Source organism: Crocodylus siamensis, chromosome 5, assembly GCF_052110815.1.
Source record: "Crocodylus siamensis isolate JL-2025a chromosome 5, ASM5211081v1, whole genome shotgun sequence".
Classification (NCBI taxonomy): domain Eukaryota; kingdom Metazoa; phylum Chordata; order Crocodylia; family Crocodylidae; genus Crocodylus; species Crocodylus siamensis.
The window spans coordinates 170125929-170148930 of record NC_143399.1 but is presented as its reverse complement, the minus strand read 5'-3'; the positions used below and the strand labels follow the sequence as shown (position 1 = coordinate 170148930).

Below are 23002 nucleotides of genomic sequence, written 5' to 3'. Positions count from 1 at the left end.
AAGCCCCTCGGGCGATAACATCCTGTACTTCCCCAGTACAAGACAGGACATTACCCCCAGGCTAGATATGGTTCAATATCAACACGAACCGCACCTCAGCCAAGCCCGCTATAAAAGAAAACGAAACCATTATCCCAGTCACATCCACCTGGAGTTTATGTGGTCTAACCCTGGGCTGGAAAACTGCTACAGCTCAACCACACGTAGCAGGTAGCAACTCTCGCAGACACCGTTCCTTAATGAATGAACGAATTAATTACGCTTATACGCTCGATGGGTGGGACAAATTTGGTCTTTGGTTCCCTCTGATGGGGTCGAACCAAAACACTTACAAAATCGCACTAATCCTTGAAGCTCTTACTAACCTTACCACACGTGCCACGGAAGGTTTTCAGACCATAAAAACCAAGATAAACCAGCTCCAAAACGCTGTGTTCTTTAATCAGTTAGGACTAGACTACCTGTTGGCAGAAAAAGGTGGACTATGTGAAATGTTTAAAAATACTTCGCGCTGCTGCTTGCAGTTTTCTCTTAACTCCAACCTTACCGATGTCATAGGCAAACTAAAAGTCCTTAGGAATAATTTGCAGGAGATCATAAGAAAGAAAGAAAGCTGACTTGACAATCTAACGGGCTGGCTAGATTGATTGGGCCCTGGATGGTTAAAGTCAATGATTGCCTCAATTGCGTTGTTCTTAATTGGAGCCACTTGTTGTTGTACTGTTGTTTTTTGTATTTTGCAGTTTCTCAAGCGCAAGCTAATTATGCTATCCGCTTTTGTGTACACTCGCTTGCCAAGGCAAGGCGACATAGAAAATGAAGACAAGTTGTAACTCTGGTGTCACCAGCAAGGGGGCATGTCTAAGCCAAAATCAGAAAGTGCTGATGACACAGAGTTAAAAAGGAACAAGTACGAACATGCAGGTGGAAAGCCCCTAAGACAAGTGTGCATGTTCAAACACACGCCACACACATGGCCAGTGTGTGATGGAGTAAGGTATTCAAATTGGCAGAGTACGCATGCCCAGTCATGCACTAAGCAGAGAGCCATTACGTAACCAGACTAGAACATTCCACAAAAGGGATCGTATGATTGGCTACTTGAAAAGTATTTAAGTCAACACAGTTCCCGCCCAAGGCAGAGACCAGCTCAGAGATACCTTGGGCTACCCCACAAGCCAGCCACTTGCGGAGGTCTCTCCGCCACCGTTGTCTCCTGGCGTACCCCGCACCTGCATGCTCGGAACCAGTCGACTCGCTTTTATCAGCTGTCATTTTCACGTTTTCAAATTAGAGTTTGATCGTACTGAGCAACTAAAAGTTTACAACTGCTGTAACTGTGAAACCTACGCTCTCTGCAAGCGTAAGTAAAAAAACAGCTTTGCAACCATTACGCATCAGCACCGTCTCTGCCCCGTTAGCCGCCGCCTACTTGTCCAAGCTTGTCATCCAGCACCGGAGCTCCGGACTGCCGAACGCCACATTCATCAGCACAGAATATTGTATGAGTTGATAGTTTTACCTCTAAAGGTCTCACTCTGCTAACACTTGTACACTACATGTATGGCAGCATTGGTATAATGAGATTCTAAAACAGAAACTGTGATGTGTTCTTGCCAATTTGTTGCATGGAGGTTTTCCATCCTGTTAATTTTAAAGCATTGGAGAACATTTAGTTTTGGAAACACTTCAGAAACTTAAGAGATGTTTAATTTTTTTGTGATACATGTTGTGCTTCTAATATTTGTTTAAGCCGTAACATTTCCTACAACTTACTATTTGTTTGGTTCCTTGCTCAACAGTACATTTCTTGCAGGACTTTGACCAAGTCACTTAGGGACAGTCAAATCAGTGGGGGTTAGGTGGGTAAACATATTTTGTATCTCTGTTTTATCTTATCAGTGCTTCAGGTCCTGCTCTGTAAAATTACGTCACAGGAATGTTGTGATGATAGATACATTAAGAAACCGAGGCCTTGTCTGCATTGCAATTTTCTGGTGCCAGATAGCAGCCTTCTCAAAAACGCTGTGCTATTCTAGATGGTTTACCTCCCAAACTGAAAGAAGTGCCACTGTATCTGTGTGGTTATGCCTCAGCTACTTGGCACTGCTTGTTCAGAAGGCAACTGGAGCAGGGTAGCATGTTTGAGGATACCACTGCTAGCATACTGGGCCAGATAAACAGTGAGAGACAGATTTACTTTCTGAGTAACCAGAACTGTTAGCTAATACAAGTATGTTTCTGAGTTTCAGTCTCTAATTTTTCAAACATTAAATTGAGGAAAATAAAGTATTTTTACTTCATATGATTTAGCTCGATATTCCCGAGAATTCAGGCTAGCAGTGTTCTTTGGACGAATCACAGCAACATACGTCTCTCCAATGTTTTCTGGGTTGCCCATGGTTTGTTCTTTTCTTCTAGCACTGGAGATGGTGAAATAAACAAAAAGCAAAATTTAAGTTTAGGAAACAAGATGAAACGAAACAAGTGTTATGCTAGCATAAAGTAATTATTTTCATTCATTATATTCATTCTATTTAAGAAAGTTTATTCATCTTTTTTCTTATGAGGAAAAACATCAAAAACATCATTTGTTAAAATTTATATTCCTTTTCAAGCACTAAGACCATGAATGGGTGAAAAAAATGTTCACTGTACAGAACTACTACGAGTAACCCTGTTCTCTAATTTAGTTTTAAACTGTAAGAATTAGGAACCCTAAAGTCTTAGAGGTATGTAGAAACTGATACTTATTTTTAAATGTATTAATGCCATATGCAATATTTTCAAAGTACCATATTTCCATCAGTTTCCCTCAAGAAAAACTTGAATCCCTATTTTCTAACAAGAAATAGAACACAGTCTTGTCTAGAGCCCAGAAATAGAGCTGTGCAATATAAGTCCTAAAATGCAATATCAGAACTTATTTATTTGAATGTCAGTAGGGCACTCTGTGAGGTAGAGGTCTCTCCACACAGCTTAGTGCAGTACTGGAACTGTCCACATTTTAACTGACAGATCCTTTTTATAACTTCCTTTTACCAAAATAGAGTATAGAAGCCCCCTTGTAATTCTAAATTCTTGCAAAAATATAATAAAACAGAATCCCTCACTAAGGCTAACTATAATTCCCTTTACACTTTAAACTGAAATACAAGATCACTTCTGCCCCTTGGCCCATTTCAGCTGATCTCCTCTCTCATCCAGAAATGAAAACTCTTTCATTCTGTAGGATCAATAAATATAGATTATATGTATATTTGTGCCACCATCAAGTGGAGATGTTATCATTACAGCTTATAGCTTGCAGTGCTGCTGTACCTGTTCTGAGGAGAAATAGAGGGCTTCAGTCTCCCATGTACTGAATCCAGGAAACTTCACCAGCACCACACTAACTGAAAAATGCAAAGGAAAAAATTATAATCAAAAGTAAACTTTAAAGTTTAACTGAGATTAATAAATGAAAAGGTCCATTTTAATCTCTGGTTAACATATCTGTCTGGGCTAGTCTGAATGATGTTGCTACTTGAAAAACAGGCTGGGGTGGATGTCTCCTTTAAAAGAAGAATTTAGAAGCCATGATCAAGTATCTAGGTCTCATTTGCAGAAGGCACTGCACAGACATTTTATAAGCACCCTATTTCTAGGAGCTTACTATCTACGTGACTGACAGGAAGCATCAGTGGAATGAAAGAGACAATGTGGCCTTGGGTGGACAGGAAGAGGTAACAGTAATATGAAGAGGTTCTCAAATGTCACAGCTCATTGTTTACCTAACCAGCATTAAACTGAAGAAATGTAGCCCCCACCATACATGTTCCAGTTATTGCACAATTAGCTTGCTAAATGTGCAATTAACTGAAACCAGATACACATGCAAAGCATCTATCCTGCCATTAAAAGATCCAAGTAGCTACAAAGTTATACCTTGGAAACATGTACTAACTTTACAGCTGGTTGGTACCCAGCTTTTATGCAGCAGGGTGTCCCCTGTGGCTGAGAGCCTGGCAAGCTGGCCGGGGGGGGGGGGGGGGGGGGGGTGTCCCAGGGGTGCACCATACCCAGCCAGGACTGGGAGTCCTGTAACTGCAGGGGTTCTCAGCCCCAACAATTGCCAACTCTGGATCCTGGTGGTGCCCCATGGCTGAGGGGATCCAGAGTTCTCCAGCTGTGGATGCTGAGTCCAGCAGTGAGCCTCCCATGCTGGGATCCTGGTGGGTCCCAGCAGCCGGGATGTGGCTGTGATCTCTCAGCCCTGGCAGTGCAAGGCGGAGAGACCATGGCAGCTACAATGTCCCAGCCTCAGGGTTTTCAAACACAAGTCTAGACTGGGAGATCAAAGCCTCCCAGCTGCAGGGTAGGGCAATCCCAGGGTTGAGAGGCTCCCAGCCAACACAAGCTGGCATCTTCCCAGTGCAGGGGAAGCCCAGGATCTGGCATGCAATCTCCCAATCACACCCCTTGTCATGGCAGATATGACTGTGTGGGTCACGTCTTAGATCCCATCGCACCTTCACCTGCGTGTGCAGAAGGGCCCTCACGTACATCATAGCAGCAGCAGGGTAAAGCATTCTCTAGTGCATACTTCCAATTTTGTGTCCCCTCCTACTGCAGGCTGGGGTGAAGGGGGCCTTCAGCAGCCTCCTCGAGGGTTCAGCTGAGGGCTGCTGGGATGCAAACAGACACAAAGAAAAGAGGTACAGTACTTCTCTATCCCCTCATAGGTTAAGAGGAGACTCCTCCTGGCTCTGGAGATCTTTATGCCGAGGAGTTGGTTCGTGGAGGACCACAACCTCAATACACTCCCTCGTGCCACAGGCCCCCCTGCACGAGCGGGGCGGGGGGGAGGCAGCACCCATCACCGCCTGCTCCGTCCCGCTGCAAAGCCAAGGCCTACAGGGAGGGAGCGGGGCAACGCTTCCTTCTCTTCCCCCCCCCGACCAGAGCTGCACCCGCTACCCAGAGAGCGGCCACACAGCACCACCAGGACCCAACCCCGACCTCCGCCGGCCCTCAGCGCCGCGCCGTCAGCACCCGAGCGAGCGGCCAGTCTCGCTGAGGTCGGCATAGCTGCCCCTTGCCCGGGGATTGCCCGCCCCCAGCCTGCTCTTACCCGCTGCCGCCGGGAGCCGCATCCCCAGCCCGGCCCGGCCCCTCCCCACGCCCTCTCCCTGCCCCGCGTCGCCGGATCTGCTTCCCGTGCGAGCCGCCGGCCCCGGCTGCCGATGAGTTTCCGGGTCGGCGGCCTGAGCTGCTGCAGCTGCTGCCGCCGCCGGTGGCTGGGCGCTGTAGCGGGCGGAGCGGAGCGGGGCGGCGCCGGGGCACGAGGGGCAGCTGAGCCGCCGCCGAGCAGCGCCGAGGCCCGGCCGCAGCCGCGGAGCCAGCGTCGCGGAGCGCGGGTCCGGCCCAGCCCAGCCCAGCCCGCGGGGCACCGCCGCCCCGCGCCCAGCACATGGAGGCGCCGGGCGCGGGGGGCCGCGGCGGGCTGAGGCTGAGGCCGAGGCCGGGGCAGCCCCTGTGAGGAGCCGGTGAGTGAGCGCGGGCTCCTCCGGGCGGGCGCGGGCGGCTGCGAGCGGAGACCCGCTGCCCTCCGAAGCGGGGGCCGGGCTGGGCCCTGGGGCCGCTCCCCCGCGGCGCCCCCCGCCGCCCCCGGGAGCCCGTCCTCCGGCGCGGGGGAAGGGCTGTTTACTAGGAAACTTGCCGGCGAGCGGCGTGGAGGCGGCTTTTCCCTCGCGCGCTGGCCGCCGGGGCTGCGGGCGTCCTAGGGAAGCCGCCTTGGAAACCGTGGTCCTGATTTCGCCTCAGGGCCGCACCCGCCGGCGAGGGGCAGCGCTGGGACTCAGGCCCCGGCCCTTTGCTGGCGGAGGAGCATGTGCCTCGTGTCTAGACCTCGGGAGGTGTTTTTAGAGAGGAGGCAATTCTGCGGGCACGACCAGGCCGAGAGCAGGAGGCGGGTGCAGCCCTCATGATAGGTGCGAGGGTTTTTTCCAACATAACCTGCTTTTCAGGATGGTGCGTACCTTCCTTGCCAGCCCTCGCACTCCAGGGTGGAAATGCAAACTCTTCATTTCAGATGCAGGAGGACGGGAAAAATAAAAAGTGTTAGAGTTGTAAATCTTAGGCATGCTGATTTACAAAATGTTGTTTGGATGAAGGGGCTGTAGGGTCTCTTGGTTTGCCTTAAATCCACACTATTTTTTATTTCTAAAAAGGGCTTGATTTTAAGAAAGCACAACGTTGTTGATTCATGCTGGTCCAGGTGCCTCAACCCAGCTGTGGCTTATGTAAAGAAGGTAAAGAAATTCAAGGATAGAGAGATACAACATGCACCTTGTTTTCTTCTCTTTGTAAGCACAGTTCAGTTTTAAGTAAGCCCCCCCCCACAGTCCCGCACCTGAATGTGTAGGAGCAGTCCCCTCTGCACCAGGCACCCAGAGTACTGTGCCCATCTACCCATGTGAGTATTTGTCGATGAAACTGTTCCCCAATATGGTTTTATTCTGGGTGTCTGCCTGTATATATGCATATGCTGAATGTGTGTCAAAAGACCACTCAGTTTTAATAATAAGTTGGAAGATTGCCTTGCTGCACTGGCACCACCCATAATGGGGAAACTTTAAAAAATGCATTTGGAAAAACTCATTAGCTTGTAAATGTGAACGTCTTTCTCTTTGCTTGTCCTTGATCTCAGGCAGTGTAACAACAGGTTTGATTTAATTTGGCCTTGTTGGATCCTTACCTAGTGCTTTTTCCTGCCACATAATTGTTTTTCCCTAACCTGTGTCATGGTTGGGTGTTGCCCTATTGTTCAGTATGGCAGCACTTGCATTATCTTACTTAATCAGTTGGGCAGTTGACTTAGACCCCTGAGAGCTAATTCACCTTTCTTCTGCCTTGGCATCTGAACCTGTAGGCAGAGCCTGATGTTTAGTAGGCAGCCTACTTAATTAATTGCTCTAAAACAAAGAGTCATGATGTCAAGTCTGATTCTGCAACCAAATAATGATTTGATATAAACTGTAAGTAACATAGGACAGGAAACAATTCAATATTTAGTGTTTCAGAGTTTACCATGAGGCAAGTCTCTACTCAGTATGATGAATAATACAAAATGACAAAGAAATATGTCACAGAGCTTCAAATGTCTGAATAGTGTTTACTTTCCAGCTTCCCCATGTTGTATAGAATCTGGTCACACATTTCCCATAAAATTTTTTTGAACCCAGAGTTGCAGTGTTGCAGCCCTGGCTGCTTGCCCTGCAGGCTGCATGCCATGCTGTGCTAGTTCCCCCCAGCTGCACCACGTAGGCCTCCAACATATCATGTGAGCCCTCTTGTTGTACCACATGGGTGCCTGGCCCTTTAGATTTGCTGTGCCATGAAAGTTTCCTGCACATGCAGATGTGCTGTGCTACATGGCTCCCTCCCCTGCAGGCACCACCCTTGTCCCCTGCCATGGAGTTGGGGGACCTACCATTGCATCACACTGGCATAGATGTTGCACAGGTCCCTTCTACCAAGCCCTCCAGCCCCGGGCTCCCTCAGCCCTATATGCTATGCTGATCCCCACCCGCACCCCCAGAAGTGGGGACAGGCGATGGAAACTAAAGGATAAGGAAGAGCCTGGAGACTCCAGCAGCAAGCACAAAAAGTAAAGGGTGAGCAGCATGTGAACCAGGGGTTGCAGTTTAACCTCTTGGGGGCTACCAGTTGGACAGCTCTGTTGTAAAGAGTGAGGCTTTCTTTTCAGAAAGTACACTTAATAAGAAAAAGTGCTGCACTAGCTCTAGTTAATTTTGTCATATTTGAAATGGAGCTGGTAGAGGCATCATTCTACTGTCCAGCATTCTCTGGGGATGTTGTTCTGTCATTACTAGTGTCAGCAGAGGAATACATTTTGTATTCCAGGCTGCATAATGTTATTAATGTCTAAACCACCTTGCGCATGTTTGGAGCTTTATACAAATAGGTAATTTCCCAGCCTGAAAGCATTTTTAATCCAGTGAGCCAAAATAGTTGAGTGGCATAAGAATGGATAAAAACTCTTCACTCATACATCGTAACTTTGCATTTCTCTATCATTCTTACATTGTCTATAGCATCTGTCCTGAATCCTTCCTTGCTTCTGCCTGCTCTTTTAACAACGCTAGCCTCATGTTCTGCTTCCTTGGGTTCCCTAATAGTTGGAGTTGAGTACCTCCAGGTTATATCAAGAAAAGGTTTAAGCAAAAGTACCTGAGAAGTTAGAGAGAGGCTCCCTGAGTTTATAAGTGTCACTGTGCAAAGATGGTGGGGGACCCATTTTCTCCTGCCCGTTTTCAGCATTTGTGTTTATTTTGGAAGTAAATTTCAAAAGTTTCAAACACAACTTACTTCTAAAATCCACTGAAGATACCCAAAATAAACTGAATAAAAACTACCTCAGGACAGAAAATTGCCATATAAACCTTTTATCAAATGAGAGGCTGATTTTATTTTTTTCCTCTTTATATTCCCTTTATTCTAAATATAATGTGGCTTACCATTTAATTTTCTTCTATATTTTTTGGTATCGAAATAGCTTAAAGTAGCTATTTGTTTGACTATCTTAAGTAGTCTTATGTTGTATAAGAACCTAAATTTTAAGCCTTTGAATGAGTAACATTTAGAATACTGAAAGATAATTACAGTAAGAAAATATGGTGACCAATTGATAATGGGTTACTGTACTGGAATAGAAGCATCTCTGTTTAATGGCTAGAACGTAGTGATCTTTTCAAATTCCTGTATTTGCTGAGCAGCTGCATGACAATATTCAGCTTTTAGAGTTCTTTTGTAACTTTTGTATTTGATTTTAAATTGACAAGGCCTTTGTCAATGGCATTATTATGCTGGTGGGGATGTTTTAAAAGGCTAGTCGTACTTGTCATTCTTTCCAGACCTAAATGCATATGCTAGTTTTTTAATTCAGTTTTAACAGAGGGGGGGTGGTGTTTACATCTATGAATGAGTGTTTTTTTTACTACATGCATTTTAATAAAATCAATTTTAAGATGCATTTGTTCAAATGTCTTAATTATTATAAATTACTCATAAAGATTTACAAAAATAATGTTAATTGCTAGTTTCTATGAATATAGTGGAGACCACTTTTAAGAAATCTGGCTGATGGTTTTCCCCCGTGCTCTTACAACGGAACTGGCCAGTGGTTAGTTCTTAATTTCTGTCTGTCTTGTTAAACAAAATAGTGTTAACCCTGGATGTAATAATCTCCAAAGAGCTATCTGCTGTCCTTCTTCTAGCTTTCATAGAATCATAGAAAGTTAGGGTTGGAAAGGACCTCAGGAGGTCATCTAGTCCTCTTGACAGAATTTGAGAATTTCCTTCTTTAATAATTTCCTTCTGTATTTCTTTCATTGAGCAACTCAGAAATAACATTTTCCATGTACTTAGTTTTCTGGGGTCTGCAGAACACCCCAAAGCATATTATGTATTGTTCCAATTAGTGGTGCACCGATACATTGGTTCAATATCGGATTGGCACGTATATAAAGAAAATTGGCTGCATCAGAAATCAGTCTGATGTAGCCGGTAAATGGTCCGTTCGTGTACACAGCTGCAGCACAGCACGTAGGCGGCAAGGAGAACAGCCCGGCAGCTTGGAGAGCTGCATGCAGCTGGTGAGTCTGTTGTGGTGGACAGGGTGGAGGGAGGAAAGGGGTGTGTAGAGGCAGATCGAGGCCCCAACAGTGAGGGAGGGAGTGGGGCTGGGGCAGGTGCTGCCTGGATGGGGCATGGGATGGAGCTGCAGCTCGTCTGGGGGTGGGGCAGAGGTTGACTCCCGCTGCTGCATGCACCCCAGGAGGGCATGAGGTGGGAGGGGCATGTTCCCCCAGATCAGGGTGGGGTAGACTGCAGCTGCTGGCTGGGGCCGTGGCTGTGCTGGGCTCTTCAGGCAAGGGTGCTGGGCCAGGGGTGGGCAGTGGCAGCACTGGGAGGGGGTTTAGGTAGGGGGCTATGATTAATTTTGGGATGGCTGCAGCCCGCCCCCCCCCATGTAGCCCCGCTCCCAGTGCTGCCACTGCCCACCCTGAGCGCAGCCTGGCCCAGCCCCTGCCAGGAAGAGCCTGGTGCAGCCCTGGTCCCAGCCTGCAGCTGCCCTTCCCCACACAAACATGGGGAGCACCCCTCCCCTCCATGCCTTCCCAGGGTGCACACAGCAGTGGGATCCAACCCACCCTCCCCACAATACGCAGGTGAGCTGCGTCTCTGTCCCACACTGACCCTGCCCTGGCTGGGCAGCGCCTGCCCCAACCTCACTCCCTCCCTCACCACGGACGCCTTGATTTGCCACCTCACAGCCCTTCCCTTCCTCCTCCCCTTCCATCACACCAGACTTACCAGGTATACACAGCTCTCCATGCTGCATCAGAAATTGGATCAGTATTGGCTAATATCCCTCCTTAAAAATCAGCTATCGGTATTTGCCCCAATAATCTGCGGGTGCACCCCTAGTTCCAATACCAAATTTAGAACTATATGTATTTATATAACCAATCAATATATCAGCTATTATGTGTACACAATTTACACAACATACAATGTTATGTCTGCAAGGCAAAAAAAGTATTGATTTTTTTTGATATTTTATTAAACATCTTTAAGCTAACTTGTATAAAATAGATTGATAACAGCATTGTAAAGCTGTTTTTTTTTTTTTGGGGGGGTAAAACTGTTTTTATTCCAACCAGAATTGGAGCAACCTGAGCTGCTTCTATATTTTAGTTCTCTATAAGGGTTAATAAAACCAAGTTTGGACTTTCCAGAATTTGCAAGAAAATAAACATAGATTTTTTGCAATCTGTGCCCATTCTGTATAAATGATTTCTTATCTAAAATGCATATTTTAAGGTAGAATGAACAACTTATTGCTTCCCTTACAATAAAGTTTGTAGTCACATATAACCTTGGAAAGCTGGATCTTTTCAGATCACTGTAGTTATAGGGCTAGACCTTTGAGTTTGCTGGAATCTTCTAGACTCTGCCAATTATAATTGAAGTTGGCAGTTAAAATGCAGAGGTGCAGGGTTGGGCATTCTCTCTGAGTTGGATGTTCTTCTGTTGGTGAAAAGATTTATAAATGTGTGCCTAGGGTACCATTTACAAGAATTTACTCAGTATGTTTTGTGTAACCGCTTTTATTGAGGCAACCATAGAAATAAAACTCCATCACAGGGGAAGTACATAGGAATTGCATGAGGCTGAATTGTTGTGTTTTATTCCTTACAAAGGAAATAAAACACAATTCTTATAAATTGTTGTCTCTACTAAAAGTGTACTGAATGCTACATTTACATATATAATCATAATAGTCCACAAATTTGGTTAAAATTTGCTGCTGGCCCCCCACCCCATCCCAGAGGGGATTGATTTTAGCCCTTCTCTTGCCCCTCCCCTTCCATCATACTGGACTTACCAGCTGGAGGCAGCTCTTCACACTGCCAGGCTCTGCTCCTCGCTGCCTGAGTGCTGTGCTGCAGCTGTGGGCATGCGCGGGCATTTATCAGCCAAATTATTGGCCACATTGGATCGATTTCCGATACAGCCAATCTTCTTTATATCAGTACCAATCCAATATTGGACTGATGTATCAGTGCACCTCTAGTGGAATGTGGTTCCTTTCACATTTGAGCAATACATAATCTAGTAGCTGATGACAAGGATATTGGCCTTTTATTCTGCACAAACTAAACTACATTTATTAGAGCTTTCAGTAGACAGACTAGTTGATCCAAAGAGTTATTACTAGGGCTGTCAAATGATTAAAAAAATTGATTGCAATTAGTTGCATGATTAAAAAAATTATCCACAATTAATCACAATTTTAATCTCACAGCTAAAATTATGTGCACAAAAACTCAAAGTTATGCAACATTATGCAGGTACTTTGTATGGTTGGAGGGTAGGGGTGGGGTATGTTTGTGGCGGGTGGGATTTGTGAAGATGTAGGGGGTTTGGAGCCCAGGGTGGAGGGTTCCTGTATACTCTGGCAGGATGTGGGGTACTGTGTGGGTCAAGAGTGAGGGGCAACAGCAGGGCTTGGGGGGCTGTGCCTTGGGAGTGAGGGGCAGAGAGGCACACACAGACACTGCCCAGCAGGTAAGTGAGAGGGAAAAAGGGGGGTCAGATCAAGGCCCCCATGGTGAGGGAGGGAGTGGGGCAGGGGCTGGGCGGAATGGGGTCCTGGGGCCGGGGTGGATCGTGGGACGGAGCTGGGAGCTGCTTATCCAGGGATGTGGGGGGTGGCCTTCCCACCACTGTGTCCACCCCTGGGAAAGCATGTACCCCTTGGATTTGTGTGTGGGGCAGAAGCAGGCCACCACTGCATGCTGGGCTCTGTGCCCCACTGCCATTGCCTTGTGAGCTGCATGATACCATGTTGTGCCTCCTGCTGCCGGATGGACAGGTTATGCAGTGCACACCACAGGTTGAAAAACCACTGAACTAGTTAACTGATGTTAAATTTACTTCTTGGAGACAGTTTGTCCTCATTGTATTAGGAAAAAACTTTTTAAAAAATTAAGTTTTCCTTGGTTTCTGTCAGTCAACATCTTCCTCTTCTATATGTTGCCTTATGTCACAAGCTGGAGTGGCTGCTACCCCTTACATGCGACTATGTCCAAAGTTTCCCTTTTCGTTTTGTATATGTGAGGTTTTGCCTTATGCGCTTTGATTCTTTTAATTTTTTTTTTTTAATTTTCCTGTTCCCCTTGTTTCTTCTCCCTTTCCCCACTGTCTGTTCCTCATCTGTGTACCTCTTTTTCTTCTGGACCTTAGCTTCTGTGTTCAACCATCTCTTCCTCTCTTCAGTTTCCATCTTCACTTATCTTTGTCTTCCCTGCCTCTCCTTGTTTTATCTCTGCATTTTCCATTCTTTCCATATTAACTTGCTGTTTCCTTTCCTGCTTTCCCAACCCCTTCTGCCCTCTCCCCTGGCCCCTACAGTCTAATGATCAGAAGAATCATTGTGGGGCATTGGGGGACGAGCAATTCATCATTAACTAAGAGAAAAACTGAGATATCTTGCATTAAAGTTCTGTCAACTTAAAGTGCGTTTTATGTGGCATATTTAAATGCAAATAAAAAGATTGTATATAGTATTTTTCAGGGATTTTTTTCTTGACTTTGTTCTCCTTAGCACACGATGTCTAAGAATGTCCAAACAAGACAACCTAAAAATAAATTCCTTGAGCCATTGTGAAATTCTTAATTTTTTCCCCCTTCCCATTTGTGCCTCTGAAATCTGCTCTGACCAGATTGTTATCACAGACCATTCTTCCTGCTGCCTGGCCTGAAACTAAGAATTGAATGGGAGGGAATCTTTGTAGTATAATAAGGTTATCTGGTTAAGCAGTCAAGTTGGGGAAATGCCAAAGTTACAGTTCATACTTAAGAATGAAAAACAACTCATTGTAACTATTTGGTGTAATACCATATTTAATAACATGAGTGCATGGATTTGCAGATATAATAGCATGTATATAAGCTCCTAATATATTCTTCTTTTGTAATTTAGTTTTGTAATAGTTATGTGGATCAGTGTGTGTGAGTAAGATAACTTTTATAAAATATCAACCTCCCTGTATTTTATATTTTGAAACTAACATGCCTTTGGACATCAGTTTGTTGCATCACATCTCACAAGCCATTTCATGGAGAAATAGGTTTTAATATTATAATAAGAACATGTATTTTAAATAGTGTCTTGTTGGGTTGTTTTGTACAAGTGTGTTAAATCTTTTTAATGCAGGATTCTGAAACTGCCTTAACATTCAGATTGTTATTTCTCTGAATATTCAGTGTGTTTTTGTTTGAATAATAAATTTTGATTTTCACTCAAAAATTAGTATGCATGTGCTATTAGTTAAGTAACATTAATAAAATGTAAAAGTTTTCCAGGTGATGTTGTTAAACACTTAATATTAACTAGAAAAATTGAATAACTATCTCCTGTGATTACAAGTAAGCCCTGAAGTCCTAATTTTGCAGAGATGCATGCAGATGCACCATTTGTCCTATGCATAGCCTCATATAGATCAAAGGCGTTAAATGTGATATAAAGGCTTATCTGCTAGTAGATTGGAACCAAGAATATTCTTATTGAAATAATTATGTATTGTTATTGAATTATTTCAGTAACATAACTATCAAATATAATTATTTGAAAATATTACTATTGAAATAATGTAGTGGGAGGAAGAGATTCTCCATATTTTGCAAGTTATTTTCCTTTTTACATGAGAAGTTTAGTTTTCTTGTCATTGAGGGAAGTTATCTTTTTAAATATAATTGGTGGAGTGAAAAGCACTTTAGATGTCCTTACATGCTTATGTATCAAGCTAAGTGTCGCACCCCATACGCCGGTGCACCCTTGACCTGCGAGCCTGGGTCGGCACGACCGGCTTGGCACGAGGAGGAGGATTTATGACCAGGCAGGTGGGTGATAACGGTGAGCAGGAGTCAGTATGATTTAAACACAGCATGATGGTTACACAGAAAAGTTTATTTTACTTACGCTACTGATGGCTTGCGTCGTAGGGAGAGGAGCTAATTGATTCAGTTACAGCACGCAGATATCATGTTACCCAGCATTTACAGGGTGGGTAAGACAGTTGCTTTCGAGCGATTCATATAAGCTGTTGCAGTCTGCAGATTACTAAGAGCTCTTGATAAGAAAGATAACGTCAAAGATAAAGAGATAAACGGACCGGTAAGACGAGACGGGGTACGCCAAAAAATAAATAAAATAAAAAAATACGTAGGCAGAAGAGATAACATTCGTTGTGCACAATCTGTTCTTCTTGAGTGTATACACAGTTCTCTGTTCTCTCGTTTGGACGGAAGTTCTTTCAAAGTTATACTTTTCACAGGTGACCAATTACTATACGCCAATTATAAATAATTAATGAGTTGGCACTTGTGCATTCTTTGTTTGCTCAGGTTTCATAAAAAGTGGGGGTTATTTTTACTTGGGTGGTACTGGTTCTGTCTGGTCACAGGATGGCGTGCATAGTATATTTAATTTTATAACTTTACTAAAGTCAGCTAATCTCGTTACTATAGGTACTTTATCTTTTGTGCTGGGCCACCAAGGTCAGTTTCTCTCTTTTGTATGAAAAGCTCAAGCGATTGAAATGAGGTACAGGTAGGGATGTGTATATGCAACACTGTTAATACAGAGGGATAAATTACAACCACAGAGTTTGTTGTGTTAGCTTCTGACCCTTTTGTCATCTGACCTTTTGCCATCGGCATGTGAAATCAAAGACTTCGATCTTTGACACTAAGGACAGCATATTGTATAAAGCCTGAACTCTCAAAGTGGAGAGATTCATATCATGTTTATAGTACTAATGAAGCACATTGATAGGGGTGCACTGATATATCTATTGGCTATTGGATCAGCACCAATAAAAGGAGAAATGACACTATTGGCTTGCTTTGGTGGTTGTGGTTGATAATTACAGCCCCATGCCCAAAGCACCCTGGTGAGAGTAGTCTGGCCCCCACACCCTGCTGTCAGCCTAAGGCTGCTGCAGACTACAGGTCCCAGTGAGCAGCGGGAGGGGGGGCAGGGAGCAGTCACAGTATGTCAGAAACAAAGGGACCATTACCAGCTCCTGCTGGTGCTGCCATTGCAGCAACCCCACACATGCAGCAGGGCCTAAGCACTGGGACTGCTGCAGAGACAATTGGCTGCACATGAGCAGGGCAAATTGCTGGGCATAGGATGTGCCAATCTACTGGGCACTAGGTGCCTTTACAAAAGTGGCTTCTCCCCAGTGGCTGCAAGAGCTCAGCTGCATGGTATCCACTGGTGCTCATGCAGCAGTGTGCTCTGGGGCTCCCAATGTGCCTAGCGCTGCTGTCCACACAAGGGTCCACCTTGCCCGCCCACAATGGCAGCACAAGCTATACAGGGAGTGGGGCTGTGGGTAGGAGCTGGGGGCAAGGGAGCACCATGCATGGGGATAAGGCAGTCACCACACTATTTGTCAAGGGCTGGAGCAGGCAGAAAGTGTGTGTGTGTATGAAAAATAAACACAAAAAATGGGTTATTTATGTCAGTAGTTTAAAATGCCTTGAACTGTTATTGAATCAGCATCAGCTGATATGGTTAGTTAATCATCAGCTCTCAGTAATGGTCAAAAAATCCTTATCTGTGCACCCCTACATTGATACTGAAAAATATTGGAAATGTTTACATCTTGAATCAAGCAGGAAGTAGGGCTTGGTGCCACCGTAGAGATAATTGGTTCAGAGCAGCATGATCTTTCATAGGCAGCAGTCTACTTTGTCAGATGTTACGAATGGACTGATGTTATGAATCAGTATTGAAAAGGCCATCATGAAACTTTATTAAACAGAATTTACTATCTACTTTCTTGCCTTTTCTTAGAATGATAACGAATATCATTAATAATTTTACTGTCTAAAACAATTATTAGACACAAGTAAGTGAATGAACAATGAACAGGCTCCGGAGCGGTGAGATACGCGCGGGTGAAAGCCCGCTGCGCCTCCGCTCCCCCGAAGCCCCCCAGACACCCCCTCAGCAGCCGCAGAGCCCCCTGCCGACCGCCGGCACAGCCGGAGGTAGGTGGGCTTGTGGTGGGAAGGGGTTAACTCCTCGCTCCCTGGGAGGAGGTGGCTGCATGGAGCCGGGCCAGGTCAAGTTCCCGCCCAGGCCCCTACATGGCCCAGCCCCCCAGGGAGCCACGCAACCAAAGCCGGGTGAACAGGCTGCGTAAACAGGCGCCTGAGTTAGCGTGGAGTTCGCGCGTGGGAGGGCACGAGGCCCTGCCTGCAAACCCCCCAGAGTAGTCAGCCCCAGCCGTAGCCAGCCTATCAGAGGCATGACACGGATGGGCATGCGCCGCACCCCGAGGGTCCCCTTGGGCTCTGTGGCCCCCCCATTGGGCACCTCAGAGACGGCCACCCAGACGGAGCCCAGGGTTCCGGGCTCCACGCAGACGGAGCCCCTGGCTCTTGGCTGCGGGGGCTGTCTGTCCCTTTTTCACGCTCTGGGGCCCGGGAGCATGGCCACCTCCCCTTGCGGGGTCTGCTCCCTACTGGGGTCTCTGGCGCACCAGCTGGAGGAGCTCCAGGCCACAGTCCAGAGACTGCGTGCCATCAGGGTTACTGCGAGCAGGAGATAGACTCCTGCTGCCAGGCCCTTCTCCCCCGGGAGCCACAGGGTAGAGCACTGTCTCCCTCCAGGACTAAGGAGGACTCTGGGACCTCCCGCTCTGCCCAGTCAGGGGCATGGACCAAGGTGGTCAAGGGCCCTAAGGCCTGCCGCACCAAGGCCCCTCCCTCACCGGAGCTTAGCAACAGGTTCGCACCTCTTGCAGCCCCAGCAGAGCCTGCTCAGTTGCCAGCTCCCGCAGGCAACCCAGGCTCAACCACAGCTACTGCCCCCTGTCTCCCTAAGACAAAACGAAAGGTGTTTCTTGTGGGAGACTCCATCCTGCGGGGCACTGAGGGGGTAATCTGCCGCCCCGACCCCTTAGCCCAGGAAGTCTGCTGCTTCCGGGGGGCCCACATCTGAGACATTGCGGAGAGGATCCCAGAGCTCCTCCGGCCCACAGACCACTATTGCATGCTCCTTATTCACGTGGGCACCAATGACACGGCTCGGAGCACCCCCAGCCAGGTCATGAGGCGCTACAGGGAGTTGGGAGCGGGGCTTAGGGGTCTGGGAGCTCAGGTGGTGTTTTCCTCGATCCTCCCAGTCTCGGGCTATGGGCTGAGGAGGGAGAGGAGGATCCACGTAGTGAACCAAAGACTGCAGAGCTGGTGTCATCGGGAAGGTTTTGGCTTCCATGACCACAGCCTGCTCTTTGGCGAGAGAGGCAGCGAGCTGCTGGGAAGAGATGGCCTCCACCTCTTCCCCCTGGGGAGGAGCCTCTTCTCAACCAGGCTGGCTGACCTGCTCCACCAGGCTTTAAACTAAGCCCGCTGGGGGATGGGGGACTACTGCCACTGCTGGCCTGCTGAGCAACCCTTGCAAAGCCAGCAGACCAAAGCACTTAAGGGAGCCCACCCCTGCCCCAGCCCAGGCACAATCTGTGGGCAAGGCAAGAGCCCTCAAGAGGACACTTGTCTGCCTGTACACTAATGCCAGGAGCCTGGGCAACAAGCAGGACGAGCTCGTCCTCCTGCTCAGTGCAAAGAATTATGACGTCATTGGGATAACGGAGACCTGGTGGGACTCCACCTGTGACTGGACCACGGGTATAGAGGGCTATACCCTGTACAGGAGGGATCATGTTGACAGAAGGGGCGGGGGTGTAGCGCTGTATGTGAAGGAAAGCTATATGTCCCTGCAAGCTGATGTTGGCAACCAGCATGGACAGCTAGAGACCCTCTGGGTAAAAATTTGTGGGGAATACGGCACAGGGGACACACGGTGGGAATCTACTACAGACTTCCCACTCAAAGTCCTGAGCTTGACCAGGAGTTCGCCCGGGAACTGACTGAGGCAGCTTGCTCCAGGACCTTGGTTGTCATGGGTGACTTCAATTATCCGGACATCTCTTGGGAAGATCACTCAGCAAAATCTGAGCAGTCGCAAAGCTTTCTCTCGTGCGTGGATGACCTCTACCTGACTCAAGAAGTCTATGGGCTAACGAGAGGCAAAGCGCTGCTCGACCTGGTACTGGCTATGGGGGACAACCTAATCGACGACCTAGTGATCGATGGGAAGCTGGGTGACAGCGACCACGAGCTGATCACCTTCACCATCCGCCGTAAAGCTGGCAAGTCAGTCAGCAACACGGAAGTCCTTGACTTCAGAAAAGCCGACTTTGACAAGCTCAAGAGGCTTGTCGGTCAGGCCCTTAGGGACCATGACCCCAGGGAGATGGGAGTTCAAGAAGAGTGGTTGCTTCTCAAGGAAGCGATCCTCAATGCACAAGCTAAATCTATTCCAACACGGAGGAAAGGCAGCAAGAAGGCACAGCAGCCCTCCTGGCTCTCTAGGGACCTAGCGGACCTCCTGTGGCTAAAAAGGAAAGCCTACAAAGGATGGAGGATGGGATTCACCTCCAAGGAGGATTATTCTGCAGTGGCCTGGTCCTGCAAGGAGCAAACCAGGAAAGCCAAGGCTGCAACTGAACTCCAGCTAGCTTCAAGCATCAAGGACAACAAAAAGTCCTTTTTCAGATATATGGGGAGCCAGAGGAAAAGCAAGGGCAATGTTGGACCCCTACTAAACCAGATGGGGCAACTGACAACTGACGCCCAGGAAAAAGCCAACCTATTAAATAGGTACTTTGCGTCAGTCTTTCATCAGTCCCGTGGGACGCCCATGCCTGCTATGGGACAGGGAGATCCGGGTGATGGGGATCCCCTACCCTCCATCAATGCTGACCTCGTGAAGGAACACCTTGAGAAGCTGGACACCTTCAAGTCAGCCGGCCCTGACAATCTGCACCCCAGGGTACTCAAGGAGCTGGCGAGCGTCATAGCCCAGGCCCTGGCACGGATCTTTGAAAACTCCTGGCGCTCTGGTGTAGTGCCCAAAGACTGGAAGAAGGCCAATGTGGTGCCGATCTTCAAGAAAGGGAGGAGAGTGGATCCGGCTAACTACAGGCCCATTAGCCTGACTTCTATCCTGGGGAAGATCTTAAAAGTTTATTAAGGAGGCCATCCTTGATGGACTGGCCCAGGCTAACATCCTAAGGGATAGCCAGCACGGGTTTGTTGTGGGTAGGTCTTGTTTGACCAATCTCATTTCCTTCTACGACCAGGTGACCTATCACCTGGACGAGGGAGATGAGATTGATGTCATGTATCTTGACTTCAAAAAAGCTTTTGATCTGGTATCCCATGATCACCTCTTGGCCAAACTGCCCAGTTGTGGCCTTGGCTCTACCACGATCCGCTGGCTGGGAAATTGGCTCTGTGGTTGGACCCAGAGGGTTGTGATTGATGGCAGTCACTCATCGTGGTGCCCTGTGACCAGTGGAGTCCCTCAAGGCTCTGTCTTTGGACCCATACTGTTCAACATCTTCATTAACGATGTGGACATTGGAGTCAGGAGTGGACTGGCCAAGTTTGCCGATGACACCAAACTTTGGGGCAAAGCATCCACGCCAGAAGATAGGCGGGTGATCCAGGCTGACCTGGACAAGCTCAGCAAATGGGCAGACGAGAACCTCATGGTGTTTAACACCGAAAAATGCAAGGTTCTCCACCTTGGGAGGAAAAACCTGCAGCATCCTTATAGGCTCGGCAGTGCTACGTTGGATAGCACTACAGAAGAAAGAGACTTGGGGTTCATCACTGACCACAAGATGAACATGAGCCTGCAATGCGATGCTGTGGCTAGTAAAGTGACCAAAACGCTGGCTTGCATCCATAGATGCTTCTCGAGCAAATCCCGGGACGTCATTCTCCCCTTGTACTCGGCCTTGGTGAGGCCGCAGCTGGAGTAGTGCGTCCAATTTTGGGCTCCACAATTCAAAAAGGATGTGGAGAAGCTTGAGAGAGTCCAGAGGAGAGCCATGTGCATGATCAGAGGTCAGGAAAACAGATCTTACGACTATAGGCTGAGAAACATGGGACTCTTTAGCCTGGAAAAGCGTAGGCTCAGGGGTGATCTGATGGCTACCTCTAAGTTTATCAGGGGTGACCACCAGGATCTGGGGGAACATTTGTTCACCAGAGCGCCCCAAGGGATGACTAGGTCGAACGGTCATAAACTTCTGCAAGACCGTTTCAGGCTGGACACAAGGAAGAATTTCTTTACTGTCCGAGCCCCCAAGGTCTGGAACAGTCTGCCAGTGGAGGTAGTTCAAGCACCTACATTGAACACGTTCAAGAGTAAATTGGATGCTTATTTTGCTGGGATCCTATAACCCCAGCTGACTTCCTGCCCTTTGGGCAGGGGGCTGGACTCGATGATCTCCCGAGGTCCCTTCCAGCCCAGATGTCTATGAAATCTATGAAATATTTTGCTGGTCTTTTGTTACTAAAGTTCTATGTGTGTTGATACTAAAGGCTTGACTGTTTATTACACTATGTCTGTGGTCGCTGGTAAAGTACAACTAAAATGTACCTCATGGACTGCTTCTGGCATTCATAGAATGCTATGCAGTAATAAAAGATGCTGTAAGCCAAGGCCAAGTGCATTTCAGGGAACAGTGGGATCAAATTCTGCAGCAGCAGATTAAAAATTCTGCTGTAGCGTTAGTTTATTTCTGTTCTTGAAATAGTTCTCATTCTTATGCTACCACCACAGACAAATGCACAAGACTCAAAATAGACTTTGGCAGAAAATGTGTGGATTATTTTGATGTATAATTATTTTTCAGGGTGAGCTTTTCTCTGCATCGTTATGGGGCTCCTTTGCCATGTGCTGTTTAACTACATGGAACAGGGCACACCTATATACACATACACTTTTAGGGCATGCTGGCTAGGTTGCAGTACTTCAGAAAAAGACCTGAGAGTTAGTTATAATAGACCATTATCAGCTGAATAAGAGTCAACAGTACATTTATTTAAAAAAGAAAAAACCCACCACCAACAAAAACAATAGTTTACTGGGATATATTAACAAGGTTGTTGCATACAAATCTTGGGAGCTGAGTCTTTTCATCTGTTAAGCACTGGTAATGCCTCTTCTGGAGTACTGAGGCTGAGACTGGCACCACACTTCAAGAAAGGCATACTCAAATTGGAATTAGTCAAGCAGGGAACCACCAAATCGTTTAGAGGTCTAGAAAACATGACATAGAAGGAATGGTTGGAAAAACAAGCATGATTTAGTCTAAAGAAGAGAAGATTGAGGGGTTTTCATGACAATCTTCAAATGCATGAACGGTTGTTATGAAGAGAATGGTGATTTAAACTATTTTCTCTGTCCACAGGGTACAGGACAAAAAATAAGCCTTGCATTGCCAGCAGGGAAATTTAGGTTTGATATCAAGGTGAACTTTCCTACTCTGGCTGTTGAGCATCTAACCAGGCTACCTAGAGTGGTTGTGGAACCTCCATCCTTGGAAGGTGTTAAAAACAAGTGAAAAAAATACTTGGCTAATGTGTTTTAGACAGAGATGATTGTGCCTTAGGCAGGGTTTGGACTAAATGATCTCATGACCTTTTAGTCATATTTTTCTATTATTCTATTCCAGTTTATTTTTCTGTTATGGGAAAATATGCCAATCAAGAGACAGCTGTAGGAAGATGCTGGCAGAACAGGATGACAGGATAATTTAGTATTTGGTGCATAACTCCAGTCCAGTGGTGAATTTTATTGGTATAATGGGGGAAAAAATGCAAAAATATACAGTTCCTGAACTTTAGAGGTTAAGGGACCTCAATTCAGCTGAATCTCTGAGCTGCTGTTTCAGCATCTCTGCAGATGCAAGACTGAAGATAGTTCATCGTGTTTCATCATTTCATGTTTTTAAATTTATCTCTGTAGTCGTAAGGCTAGGGAATGTATTCTTTCAAAGAAGCTTATAGAGTACAACTCTACAGCAGTATCACTGAATATGTGGGTCTGCTTTTTTAGGAATAATCTGGAAGACATTATTTTTTAGATGATATTATGATTACATACTATTGGTTGAATAATATAGACACATATACTGGAGTACCTTCTACTAGTGCCGATTGCAGTACTTCAGAAGCCTAACTAAATATTGTATTTCAAATGTAAAAGGAGATATACTTTTGGTTAAACACAACCCTATCTTTGGCACTTCCGGCTAAGTTCTTAATTAATATTTATGTAGTTTACATTTGAAAGAAAAATAGTCTTAGGCAGGAAAATCCACAATTGGATTATTTTGATCTAAATCATCAGGACTTCATGACCAGATCTGAATTTCTATAACTTTTTTTTTTTTTTTTTGGTATTTTAAATAAACTACAAGTTTGATGTCGCATTTATTTACCTATGGATTAATTACCATTGAAGTAGAGCTAAACTTATCCTCATTAAGAAACT

The 23002-nt window shown here is 46.4% G+C and overlaps 2 protein-coding genes across 10 annotated transcripts in view; one reads left to right on the top strand and one right to left on the bottom strand.

Annotated features, from left to right (window-relative positions):
- The window catches only part of KRIT1 (KRIT1 ankyrin repeat containing), a 42975-nt gene extending 37789 nt beyond the window's left edge, over positions 1-5186 (bottom strand). The window contains exons 1-4 of one of the 6 annotated variants that reach the window (XM_090047062.1): positions 5114-5186; positions 4512-4667; positions 3322-3395; positions 2300-2423 (exon numbers count right to left, since the gene is read on the bottom strand). In XM_090047062.1, coding sequence (XP_089903188.1) covers positions 2300-2401 — 102 coding nt within the window. In that variant the 5' untranslated portion in view covers positions 2402-2423; positions 3322-3395; positions 4512-4667; positions 5114-5186. Of the gene's footprint in view, positions 1-2299; positions 2424-3321; positions 3396-4511; positions 4668-5001; positions 5023-5113 lie in introns of those variants that run through there. The other 5 variants (XM_090047066.1, XM_090047061.1, XM_090047067.1 and 2 more) reach the window with 5 other exon arrangements.
- A 75-nt stretch (positions 5187-5261) lies between these two features.
- Positions 5262-23002, top strand: part of ANKIB1 (ankyrin repeat and IBR domain containing 1) — a 145453-nt gene continuing 127712 nt past the window's right edge. For 3 of the 4 annotated variants that reach the window (XM_090047059.1, XM_090047060.1, XM_090047056.1), the window contains exon 1: positions 5262-5528. The gene's annotated coding sequence lies outside the window, so the exon portion shown is untranslated. Of the gene's footprint in view, positions 5529-6212; positions 6294-23002 lie in introns of all 4 variants that reach the window. The other variant, XM_090047057.1, reaches the window with a different exon arrangement.